The sequence below is a fragment of the Oncorhynchus nerka genome, linkage group LG2 (assembly GCF_034236695.1).
Source record: "Oncorhynchus nerka isolate Pitt River linkage group LG2, Oner_Uvic_2.0, whole genome shotgun sequence".
In the NCBI taxonomy this organism is placed as follows: Eukaryota; Metazoa; Chordata; class Actinopteri; order Salmoniformes; family Salmonidae; genus Oncorhynchus; species Oncorhynchus nerka.
Genome location: NC_088397.1, coordinates 49,996,465 through 50,010,278, shown reverse-complemented (window position 1 = coordinate 50,010,278; position 13,814 = coordinate 49,996,465). Strand labels below are relative to the sequence as shown.

Below are 13,814 nucleotides of genomic sequence, written 5' to 3'. Positions count from 1 at the left end.
TCTTGCCATAGATTTTCAAGATGATTTAAGTCAAAACTGTACCTCGGCCACTCCGGAACATTCACTGTCTCCTTGGTAAGTAACTCTGGTATAGATTTGGCCTTGTGCTTTTGGTTATGGTCCTTCTGGAAGTTGAATTAATCTCCCAGTGTCTGGTGTAAAGCAGACTGTGAAGCAGGTTTTCCTCTAGGATTTTGCCTGTGCTTAGCTCCATCTCATTTATTTTTATAGTGAAAAACTCCCCAGTCTTTGCTGATGTCAAGCATACCAATACCATGATGCAGCCACCACCAAGCTTGATAACAAAGAGGCAGTTATGCAGTGACGTCTTGTGTTGGATTTGCCATAAGGCTTTACATTCAGGCCAAAAAGCGTATTCCTTCTCCGTGGTGTTTTGCAGTGCCTTGTTGCATACAGGATGCACGTTTTGTGGTATTATTATTCTGTATATTCACGTTCTTATTTTCACCCTGTCATCTAAATCATTACTGTGGAGTAACTACAATGTTGTTGAGCCATACTGTGCTTGATATTCAGTACTTGACTGAGGGACTTTATAGATGTTGTATGTACAGGGGGACAGAAGAAGGGTAGTCATTAAAATATCATGTCAATCCCTATTATTTGACATGTAAGTTATTTACCGTCCGTGTGATTTGATTTGTTAAGCCAAATGTTGCTCCTGATCTCGTTTAGGTTTGCCTCAAGGTGGTGAACACTTTTGCAGACTATATTTGAGTTTTTACATTTTGTATTACTTTGAAAACTTTGACATTACGGAGTATTTTGCGTAGATCAATGACAACAAAAAAATCACAATGAAATCCATTTCAATCCAATTTTGTAACGCAACAAAATTAGAAGAAAGAAAATCAAGAGGGGTGAAAGTGTATTTATACCCACTGGATAGGCATCTGTGAGGGTTCCTGTCAAAATGCCACTCAAACTAGTCACAAGGACAAACAGAGAAAAAGCCTGTGCTTACTAAGATCACCGAGCCACAGTTATTGCAAAGAACTACATAAAATGAGCAGTCTGCTAGAATAATTTGGTTCCACGTGCTCATTGTGTACATCGGAATCAAACTACTGCTTGTGGAACTGTTTTACTTGTTATAATAGTTCATGTTATTGTTCTTAATATGACTCACAGCCTTAATGAGCTGACCACGTACTGTAGACCTTCCCCCCCTCTTAATTAACATAATTGTGTTACCATTACCTGCAAGTGCAGCGTGAAGATTGATACCTTCACTTATAAAATGTATGTCTTTCAAATCGACCTCATTGTCTTTAATTATGTACTGTATGTGTTACGTCCATACTTCATTGTACTTTATCTGTACTTTATCTATCTTAGGCACACATTGACTCTGTACCGGTACCCTCCTGTATATCGTCTCACTCTTGTTATTTCACTGCTGCTCTTTAATTACTTGTTACTTTTATTTCTTATTCTTATTCGTATTTTTCCTCTTTTTTTTACTGCATTGTTGGTTATTGGGCTCGTAAGTAAGCATTTCACTGTAAGGTTGTATTCGGCGCATGTGACTAATAACATTTGATTTGATATTGATTTTGACCTAGTGGGCTCCCGAGTGGCGCTGCAGTCTAAGGCACCGCATCTCAGTGCAAGAGGTGTCACTACAGTCTCTGGTTCGAAACTGAGCTGTATCACAACCGGCTGTGATTGGCCCAGTGTCGTCCAGGTTTGGCCGGGGTAGGAAATCAATTTGTAAGTCGCTCTGGATAAGAGCGTCTGCTAAATGACTTAAATGTAAATGTAAATAACATATGTTCTTAACTGACTTGCCCAGTAAAATAAAAATAACTGATGCATACCTATTTGAGATCCATAACTGGGTTCAATATTTATTCCATTCTTCAGTTCCCACAAATAATGATGGTTTCCAAAATCCGGGCCCAATTGATGTCTACAGTTTAGCCCATGATTGATGGAGCTAGCCTCTGATAGTTCACGTCTCATATTGTTGTCTGGCGATACGGAGCACATTCCCTATTAATAAACCCCGGTGATTAATTGCAAAACCTCCCTCCTGTCTCCCCTCCCTTGTCATGTGTTGAAAAGGTGCCCTCCTAATTAGTCAAGCCTGATGGAGTGTCCATCCTCCCAGGGTCAAAACCAAGGATTCATATTCAGCCTTTTGTGTCAGGAAAATTGTCTATTCAAACGAGAGGGAAATGCAGGGAACTCAAATCAAATCCAATCAAATTTTAGTTGTCACATACACATGGTTAGCAGATGTTAATTGGAGTGTAGCGAAATGCTTGTGCTTCTAGTTCCGACAGTGCGGTAATATCTAACAAGTAATCTAACAAATTCCCAACTACCTTATACACACAAATGTTAAGGGATGGGCGACGGCCGTCTGGCAAAGGCAAGATGCAATAAATGGTATGAAATACAGTATATACATATGAGATGAGTAATGTAGGATATGTAAACATTATTAAAGTGGCATAATTTAAAGTGACTAGTGATACCTTTGTTAAATCCATTTATTAAAGTGGCCAGTGATTTGGGTCTATTTGTTGGCAGCAGCCTCTCTATGTTAGTGATGGCTGTTTAGCAGTCTGATAGCCTTGATATAGCTGTTTTTCAGTCTCTTAGTCCTAGCTTTGATGCACCTGTACTGACCTCGCCTTCTGGATGAAAGTATGGTGAACAGGCAGTGGCTTGGGTGGTTGTTGTCCTTGATGACCTTTTTGGCCTTCCTGTGATATCAGGTGCTGTAGATGTCCTGGAGGGCATGTAGTTTGCCCAGGTGATGCATTGTGCAGACCTCACTACCCTCTGGAGAGCCTTGCGGTCGAGGGTGGTGCAGTTGATACAGCCCGACAGGATGCTCTCAGGATGCATCTGTAAAAGTTTGTGAGGGTTTTAGGTGACAAGCCACATTTCTTCAGCCCCTTCTTCACCACACTGTCTGTGTGGGTGGACCATTTCAGTTTGTCCGTGATGTGTATGTCGAGGAACTTAAAACGTTCCACCTTCTCCACTACTGTCCCGTCCGTTGTAGATAGGGGGATGCTCCCTCTGCTGTTTCCTGAAGTCCATGATCATCTCCTTTGTTTTGTTGACGTTGAGTGAGAGGTTGTTTTCCTGACACCACACTCCGAGTGCGCTTACCTCCTCCCTGTAGGCTGTCTCATCGTTGCTGGTAATCAAGCCTACTACTGTTTTGATGTCTGCAATCTTGATGATTGAGTTGGAGGCGTGCATGGCCACGCAGTCATGGGTGAACAGGGAGCACACACCCTTGTGGAGCCCCAGTGTTGAGGATCAGCGAAGTGGAGATGTTGTTTCATACCTTTCATACCACCTGGGGGGGCGGCCCGTCAGAAAGTCCAGGACCCAATTGTCCCAGGCGGGGTTGAGACCAAGGGCCTTAGGCTTAATGGTGAGCTTGGAGGGTACTATGATGTTGAATGCTGAGCTGTAGTCAGTGAACAGCATTCTTACATAGGTATTCCTCTTGTCCCGATGGAATAAAGCAGTGTGCAGTGCGATTGAGATTGCATCATCTGTGGACCTGTTGTGGCGGCAGCCTTACGAGGGTTAACACGTTTAAATGTCTTACTCACGTCGGCCAAGGAGAAGGAGAGGGGGAGCCTGAGGTCCTTGATAGTGGGCCGCGTTGGTGGAACTGTGTTGTCCTCAAAGCGGGTGTTTAGCTTGTCTGCAAATCACGGATAAACCAGATTTGGATTTGAACTAGTTTAAGTTATAACTAGTATAATACTGCCTAGCTAGTGTTTTAACAACCTATCTACAGTACATGGCAATATGCTGGGAAAGTCCCGCCTATTTCCTGGATCATGTCCTGTATGGTTTTTGAATGGGCTTCAAGATTAAATAATTCAATTGAAAAAACGGTCATTTGAGATGTACAGTATGTGAAAATCTATTCATATTTGTGGATTAATTGACTTCACCTGATGCCTTTCATAAAGGTTTCTGATTGCGTTGTCTTTTTCGTAATCGAAAACCTTCATAAAGGTATCTATGAATACAAATACAATTTTACATATATCTTTTTGTCACGCCCTGACCTTAGAGAGCCTTTTTTATTCCCTATTTGGTTAGGTCAGGGTGTGACTTGTGTGGGAAAATCTATGTGTTTATTTCTTTGTTGGCCGGGTATGGTTCCCAATCAGAGGCAGCTGTCTATTGTTGTCTCTGATTGGGGATCATACTTAGGCAGCCTGTTTTCCACCTGAGTTTGTGGGATCTTGTTTTTGTTAGTTGCTGTATAGCCTGCAGAACTTTACGGTCATTTTGTCTTTTGGTGTCCAGCCAAATAAAGAAAGATGTACGCTTACCACACTGTGCCTTGGTCTCAATCTAACGACGGACGTGACACTTTTAAAAGGACTTTCCCAGCATATTAGTCTTAGATAATGTAAGCAGACGTGATCTATGAGAAAATGTTAGCTAGATGCTGCTAAAAATGCCAGCTAGTTAGCTAAGTTCAGTTAGTCAGCTAGATGTGCCTGTATAACTAAAGTTGCCTGTATAACTGCCAAATCAGGAAAAAAAAATAGTTTTAGCAAGCCAAAACTACTTTATAGTCACTTTCTCAGACAGCTCTCCAATTCTTAGTTCGTTAGTTGTCAGTTCATCCATTGCACAATCATGTCTGTTGGCACCAAAATCAAAACAACCTTTGAAGTTCGAGCCCGCTAACAGCTCCATCGCTATTGGTCGATAGATCAATCAATCAATCAGAAAATAAATAAGCCAAATAATCAAACATGTGCCCTTACAAAGTACCAATCAGTATGACGAGAGATTCCATGTGTACTTCTGAAGGTACAACATTATGTATACCTTTTACATTTTCATACCCAGGGAACAGTCCTGTGTTGACATTAAATTAAGATAAAACAGAATGATTCTAAATAAATTGCTTATGCCATAAGCGAAAGCTAAAGTTAAAGCCGTGAACATGTCTGTGTGAAGAAATGAGAGGCTCACTTAACTTTACTGACAATGTTTACAAATAGAAGCAGTTGTTGGCATTCAGACTCTACGTTGGCCACTGTCTGACGAGCTTGGCATTTCTACTTAATTAGGAAAATGCACAGTGCCTACCTCTAATTACACAATATTGAGAGGAAGCACAAGCTGCCAATATTAATGACCTGATCCCAAGCCCAGTTCAAAATTGTCTGGAATCTCCCAAAGCCCTCGAAATGTCACAGGGAAAACAATGCACCAAATTCTAATTTTCACAATCAAGTGCAAGCTTTTTTTGGAACTGTGGTTAAATGTACCGACAGTATGTCAGAACAGCAATGATCAAATGCCTAAAGACATTTGCAGAATGTCAGATCATTTTCTAACCTTTGTACCTTGATTGCATATCTTAGACCAACTTTTAAGAAGCGTTAATTAAATACAATTTTGTCATCAATGAATACAAAATTCACTCAACGTAAAGTGTCTTGTTCACAGAATATCAACACGTTGTTCTAATCAGGAGAGAAAATATTGCAAATATGTTCCGTAAATGCCACTGCACAAAATTGCAAATGGCTTTATCAGGTAGAACATAGAACAAAGATCTAGGCAATGTTTAAAAAAAGATTTTTTACATTGCTTAGATGTAGAGGATGAAGTTGAATGACTTCTAAGTAAACTTTGGTTACTCCTAAATCATCATCTCCCAAATGTTGACTTTCTATTACAGAGCATTGCTACGGCGTAGACTGAAGCCTAGAAAGTATATTCATATCAGTTGTGTTCCTCCACTTTACGTATTCACCTTTCCTTATTTCTATTGGGGATTGTGTTTCTGCTTGCCAATGGAAAGTCTACTGATATCTTAGCAGACCAGCCTTTGTATTGCATATATGGAATTTGCATTGTGATGATACTGATGAACACATCCTGCACACAATACGCTTATTTTCATTTTCTTTTTGATCAGGAATTATATTTGATTTGATGTGTATAAAATTGTCTGGTGACATTTGCATAAAAGTAGAGTAACTTCGCACAATTCTGCACCTTTGATAGTTGTATTCCGTCATAATTTAGTGACCGCTAAGAAAATATATTGATCTACTGGATACATTTTTTTTTTTAAAGACTAACTTTCTGTTTTGTCAGCTTAGACTGTATGTTTGTATCAATCTTTTTGCAGTGATCTTTTGATGAATGTATTTGCAATTATTTTGACAGTATCATTTAGTTTTGATGAATGTATTTATTTTTTAAGGACATGTTTTAATACATTAAAACATTTTAAGGGCAAAGAGATTCAAACGTAATGTATATAGCTAGTTTGTACAGATTACATTCCACTTGCTTGTATCTCCACGCTATGTCCATTAGGTTAGGACAATCTAAACATGAAGATGCATACAGTGTCTGGTGAATTGCATTAGTTCACTTTTAAATTCAAAGTAATTAAGTGATTAAGCAATATATTGGGTGTGTGTGTGTGTGTGTGTGTGTGTTGATCTACAGTAGTTAATATGGGCAGAAATGAAAGCTATTGAACACTGTACTCACTCCCTGATGGTGAACAGTGATTACATGCAGAAGCACTACTTTGTTCTATAATTTGCTATGGCAAAAGTAATCCTATTTGGATCCCACTGACTAAAAAGCCTAGCTTATCATTGATGTGTGAATCCCTGGAGCACAGCTTCCCCAAGATTTATTGAACTTTGCGATCCCTGAATTAGATTACATGAGGGAACTGCCTTCGACCCAATTAGGCATTCATATGCGTTACCAGTGCATGTAAAAAAAAAAAAACACTGCATAATCCAGCACTTACATATCAGTAATTCTATCACCACTCTGAAATTGTGCCAAGATATCAAATTGATTTACAATGGCTATGTTAACAGCACTGAATGGGGTTGCTGAAGACGATCAAACCTCAAATGGGTGCCAAATAATAAATCCCTGCTGTTTTCATACTAAACGTCCCTTCTGATGAATATTAAAAGGTCAAATGGTGCTGGAAAACCATTAACTGTCTAATGTGGAAGTGGAAAAGACCACGCTGTCACAGATGCAGTGCTTTAAATAAAGAAGGGGATCTTGAACGCAAACAACTTGCCGCAGTAAACATTTTAACAGTTTATTAAGTTACAATTTTAGAAAATTCAACACAAACTCACAAAACAATGATTCACATGCACAATTTTAGTATACAAGACAAAACAGTTAGTTTTCAATATGAAAACGCAGTTCTATAGGTCAGTTATCTCATGGAGATCATGGATTAAATATCAGTATTAAAATCAAGGGCCACAAGTTGTATAAAATATCAGTAGGTTGTCTTTGTAGGCCAGCTTTAAAAATATATATGCAAGCTATTTACATTAGACCAAGTACATTTGTCAGAACTAAAGCGAATATTTGAGTAACCATAATCAGTGTTTATCATATCAAGTTGAATCCTTTAAAATCAAACTCAGTTGACCCGATGGCTAACATAACGGTCTTAGATTGCATTTAGAATTAATTAACAAAGTACAAGGCCAGAAAAGGTACAGCATTTCCCCCTCTATTTTACAGTCAGCAAGGAACAAGTACTTAGAACTATAGCTACGTAGATTATAGGATAGTCTGGCCAAGTTTGATAAAGGAATCATTTGTAAATCCACATACTCTAGCACTGTGTGAGTGAGGTGTACTGGTAAGTATACACTATTCTACTAACCAGCATACAGAAATAATGATCAGGTGATGGGTACAGGAATGAGGATAAGGTCTACGAGTTACACTATTTGTATTATACACTGTGTTACAAGGTTTTATCCTTGAAATGAACTGACATTGCACTGTACTTTTTTTTATAGTAGTATTATTACACAGGCTTAATCCACAGACAGTTTGACACCTAAAAAGCCTATTGTTCATCATTTGGAGAAAAAGCAAAGGCTATCACTGCTATATCAATGCATATCTTCAGCGTAGGATGGATGTTTTTTTTTTTTCAAAAAAAAGGCTGAAGAGTCAAAAAGACAAAGGAAAATGACTAGCTCCCTTTCTTAACCAACACATGACCTTTAAACCTGGAATCCGTAATGATGAAACTGCCATGTCCATTTGCGATATAACGACAACAAAGTTACTTCAAACAACGAACACCGTTTTCTCATTGCACCTCATTGCACGCACAATAGAACAGCAGAGTATGTGTTTCGATATTTTTTACTACGATGCTGGATGCTCCTCTCCTCCGTTTCAAAAACAAAACAATAACAAATGTGCCGGGGGCGAACAGGGGTGCTGTTTTCCCTTATGCGGGATTTCAGCTTTAACGAGGAACAAAATGCTGTTCATTTTCACACGAAAGTCAGTAAGATCACTTATGAACGTGGAGCCGTTTGAATCCGTTAAAAGTTCTTAGTAGGGGGATGTTACCTAAAACACCAGTTTCTCATAGCAGCTCTTATTTAAAAAAAAAACAACATGTACTGTATATTACATTGTGTTCTTATGATTTTAACTTTGAGTGGGGAAGGACATCTCCAACATCTCCAACTGTACCCAACAAAAACAAGCGCAACAGGAAGCCTCGGCATCAGTCAATCAAGCATCTGAATTGTGACAGCTGCAATAACGGGGCAGGAAAATCAATATCCTATTGACTGGGCTGCAGCAGTCTAATCAAAGAGCACAGGCCTTTATGAAACCACTGAAGGAGCAGATAGGCTGATTGTGTCCGCTGCTTGGGCTTTACGGGCCTCTAGGGACTGCACACCTGTTCTGGTGGCTGAGCAGGGACACAGTCACACAGTCACCTTGGATCAGTTCCTTGTGCTTTCAGTCGACTTTGGGAAATGAGTGCAAACGCAGACGACGGGGACAGTCTCACAACAATGTAATCATAGCTCAGCCAGCCCTAATCAGTCCCAAGTTCAGTGAAGGCACGGTTCTTTATAGCAGTAGTCGAGTGTTTACTGCAAGTCCAAACTTACACCAGTGGCCCCAGAATGATGACTTATGATGGAGGACCCATCAGACAACAACATGAACAGGAACCAGTTTCTCACTCAACATCAGGCTAAATCGAAGTACTTTAGCAGTTACTGTGTCTAGTCTAGCAGCTCAGGATGTACTTCATTGTGTGCAGAGAGGGACATTATGACAGCAGCCAACCTTTTTCCTCTATTTCCAGTCAAAGCTCCTTTAACGTTACATCATTTATTTAGAGGCTTTAATAGCTGCTAAATTGTGCTGCAGATCCAATCATAGATGTATTATTCACAGGATCTCACCAGACCATAAACGTAGACCAAACTTCCACACTACATACAGTCGGATCCATCTCTACTTCTATAAAGTTTTCAATCCATTGTTATATCAGGTGTTCCAGTATATAATTAAAATTGGAATCATCAACCCATTTCCATGAATGGGGTTTCACATTCACCCCACTCAGTTACTTCGTTTCTATCCGTCTGATAATTCATTTCCAAAAACTGATCCAGAAAGAATGGGTATGTCCCTCAATTTGTAATATGACAGATATGCATGTGCAGTGAAGGCACTAATATGTCCTGTACTCAAACATGTATACTTTATATATATTTTGCAGACCGGTAATCTGAATTCTGGATAATCGGTAAGACTTATTTAGCATTTAGAGGTCATTTGAATGCAGAATATTACAAGTGGCAACACCACATGATTCTATTCCTTCTGGGACCTTAACATTTCACCGAATTCATTGTGATTTGCATCAATTATTTAGAGGAGCTTGAGATACAGACCAAAATGCCAAGTCCCATCAGCTTGTTGTAGAGAGGGGGTCTAAAGCTCAATAGCCAGCAGCTCTGTAAGATGCCTAATACTATTTCACTATGCAGAGATGAGTGGGCTAGAGGCACAAGTAATCGATCTAGTATCCAGCCCTGGTCCTGATGAGTTAACAAAGCTCAAAACACAAAACATACAGGGTAAGGTTCTAGCTGCAGTTACAAAAATCACTTGATAGAATATTTTTTGGTTCGGTTCACCAAGTAAAACTGGTTTTATATTCTATAGTAGCCAATTTACAATACGTCTGGGCATGTTGTCAGCTGCATAACCTAGTTAGTATATTTTTTAAACTTTTTTTACTTCAACTTCTTATAATAATAATCCAAAATGCCATCTACAGTTAGCTACTATATCAAAGGCCATCTGACCCATATAAACCAAAACACATCTCTCCAATTACAAATGTATGTGAACATACTGTACCTCCACCTGGTGAAAAACCATTTTTTAAAACCTCAGATGACCTCTGAAAGACCAATAAAGGAATGAAATAAAGACAATGAAACCTTTTTTTTCGTCAACTACTTTGGTATCTACATGGATTTAAGGCATTAGTATTCTTCAAGGATCAGTATCAAACATATAGAATGTAGACATCACTACTCCCAAATTGAAGTATATTCCATTGGCAAAAACAAAATAACACTTCCAAAATGTTTTTACAGCATGACGGCACTTATGACATGAGAGGAAATACTGTCAAATATAATGCACACAAATTCACGTTCTCTATCTCGGCCCGTTATTGAAATCCTCAATGCATGGCCCTTTTAAAATTCCTGTTCTGTCCAGCACTGCCACAGAGAGTTTTCACCCGTTGCCCCTTTCGACTGAGGGTGAATGCAGGAGCAGCCTCCTAGAGGAGAGGGAGAGAGAGGAGGGTCGGTAGGAGGGCTGTGACCAGACATCACCAGGAGGAGCTGAGGAGGATGAGAGCACTGACGAGGACTGCAGAGAGATGAGACGGCGACAGCAGACTAAGCCGAGACGCTCCCGAGCCCTGTGCGCCCATGCCTGAAACCATAAACCACCAGTTAGAGAGAAGCTCTTCAAGAACTTAAGATTCCACTCTTTTTTTTTTTTTTTAAAGCAAAAAGCGGGGCATTTTTTGTCTCTATCTGCAAAATTGGCTGACAAGTCGTCATAAATCAAAGAGTAACTGTGAATTATATAGTGCTTCCATATCTCCATTATTAATGACTTTCAACAGGATAGGCCATTAAAGTATACAGAGATGATAAGGCTTTATATCACATTAGAGCAGATCTCTTTAGAGAAAACTGAACCCTGTTTCAATTTTGCACAGCGGGAGGGGCATTCAACTATTTTAGACACAGCCGAGCTGTGCAGTCAACAAGGAATAATAACCCAATGGCAGAGATGGATTGCACCGTACATGCATTTTTAAAAAGGTTGCCTTTCTTGCACCCCAAAAAAAGTATATTACACATGGTCGAAGAGGGGTGCAACGAGGCCAAAATAAATGTTCTGTTCGGCTGGTTGAATCATCGCCAAAACTTGATCAATGGACACAGGAAGAGGAGATGGCAAGCGTACTTAATTTGTGGATGTGGATGGGTTCGCTGCCCACACCTTCACCGCCCTCACTCAGGGCCTTGATCTGGATCAGGTAGTTGTCGTTGGAAGACAGCGTCAGCTCCAACCTGGTTTTGTTTGTCATGATGCTGTTTACCTCATTATCCCGGTGTCTTCTCAACAGCACCTGGAAACAGCAATGCAAAACCCCCAAAATACAAAAATGTAGCAACACACAGTAACTTTGCAAAAACAGACAACCTCAAAATGAAAGACCGGCTAAAATGAGCGGTGAGGAGTGGGGGAATTCAAACTAGGAGAGTGACTAGATTTAGCTGATTGGATGATAAGATGAATCCTGATGCTTTGTGACAGTACAGTGCGGCTGCCTGATTGAAGCTGTGGATGTTCTGTCCCTGTGGACAACCCTACCAATATGAGCCACTAATTATCAATATGGCTGAGTTGACCAGAGGCGATGGTATTGAATACACTTCTTTCATTACACCCCCGACCAACTACCTGCTCTTTGCTTCTTCCTTTTTTCAAATCAAACAACCCACACAAAGCAGCACTAATTGAAAGATTGCGTTTGAGATGGTTGTGTTGTATTTGACAAAATAATAGAGTTAGAGTGACATGAGACGTACAAGATATCCGATGACCTCTGCCTCCGTCTCCATGGCTGTGACAGAATCCCAGTGCAGAGTGAGCAGAGAGCCAATCATGGTCCACTCTACGTTCAGAGGAGGCTGGCCAGGTGCTGCGAGAGGGTAGTGATGAAGAAAGAGAGAAGAAAAGAGAGATGCTCATATACAGCAATGTGTGTATGCTTGGAAAAAACGAAAGCGTTTCAGTTCTGCTTACATTTTGAAGTTGAATGTACAATAGACACAAAACCCACTGACGAGATTCACTCACGTGGCTTCTTGGTGGTGGCGTTTATGGGTGTAGACTGTGGCCCTGTCCCAGCAGTGTTAAAGGTACACAAAGCCAAGTAATACTGTGTGTTGGCTTTCAGTCCAGTCACGTTGACTGCTGAGTAGTTAGCAGAGATTCTCACTTTGCCTACTGTGTCAGGCTTGGTGTCATCTTCCCAATACACCACCTGTTTACCAATGGAAAGAAAACAACAAGAGGTTGAGACATCAGACAGGAAAAATTCTATCCTAGCCATGGGGACTTTTATTAACTCACACAAGTTATTAATTTCATCACATTATTAGAACTCACTCCTCCTCATCTAATCTGTAATGCCATTTAGTGTGCAGTAGGGGACTGGCTTCCCACTGAATAATACATTTTTCAATATCTAGGTCCTCAATTGCTGATACACCATCCTATCTACCCTATGGCCATTCTACAAAGGCACCAATAGTAACCCTAAAAGTAGAATATGACAAAGTGCTTGTGTGACAAAGTATAGGGATATTCTGTCAATACTATGTTTTAGATCTCCTCTTTTTGGTAAAAGAAAATATATTCCCCTCACGGGGAATATGTACTTTCAATGATTAAAATACAGTTTCTGTACTTAGAAATGAACACATCCAGCAACAGCATGGATGAATATTGTTTCTCTCTAACACGAGGCACAGTGCTTAATTAGTTCCCTTGAGGGTATTAACTTTCAATTAACGATGCAGGTGAAGAGATTTTTGATTAAGCAAATGAAATAATCCAATGCTAGTTTAGGGTCATATACAATATTCAAGTCTCTGGTATTAAGTGACAGAGTTAAGTCAATACATAATTAGAGAGAAAAGGTGAAGTCTACCCGCACTCCTATATTCCTGGTATTGCTATGAAACTAAATGAATCTATTATATACTATTTTTCACCCCAAAACAATATACTGTTCTGGAGTTAAAAACTACCTCCATACTGTAGATGATGGGCCTATTATTGTGCAACTCAGTTTAGACCTATCCTGCCTGTTTGAATACTAAAACAAACAACACTAATGCATCTGTCTATGATGTCTTTCAGAATCCTATGACCTCCACTGTACCCAATGGCTAAGGTTTAAGATGCATAACAACAGCTTTCCTCCGTAAAAGCGCCTCTCTCTCAAATCCTTTTTGGTGACATGATAACACTATTGTATCTACACAATATAGCCATTGCCATAGCAACCATGGGTTTTGTGCCAAGGGGCAGGGGTGAGAGGGATTGAAAGAGCACTGGGAAAAAAAATGTGTTCTTAAATGGATGGATGATAGCTATCCTCATCAGGTTTCAGAAGCCTCTGGTGGGTGGTCTTCAGAGCAGCAGTGTATAAAGCGTAAATCATAGTCCGCAGGAAGCTGAGACGCGATAGTCTGGTGTCCCAATGTGACATAGCTAGGCGGCTCTGAGAACACTATCCGAGCGAGACGCACAGCTGAACGGGCACCTCCCCACAATTCCCAACCAACGCGGCTTTGGTACGCATCCTCCATTCATTTGAATGTGTTGACACTAGT

At 40.0% G+C, this 13,814-nt stretch overlaps 1 protein-coding gene across 1 annotated transcript in view; it reads right to left on the bottom strand.

The window, feature by feature from the left end:
• Positions 1–7,106: 7,106 nt before the first annotated feature.
• The window catches only part of LOC115137027 (contactin-3-like), a 50,564-nt gene continuing 43,856 nt past the window's right edge, over positions 7,107–13,814 (bottom strand). The window contains exons 19-22 of the mRNA XM_029673020.2: positions 12,271–12,457; positions 12,000–12,112; positions 11,371–11,536; positions 7,107–10,827 (exon numbers count right to left, since the gene is read on the bottom strand). Of these exons, the coding sequence (XP_029528880.1) occupies positions 10,721–10,827; positions 11,371–11,536; positions 12,000–12,112; positions 12,271–12,457 (573 nt within the window). The 3' untranslated portion in view covers positions 7,107–10,720. The remainder of the gene's footprint in view (positions 10,828–11,370; positions 11,537–11,999; positions 12,113–12,270; positions 12,458–13,814) is intronic.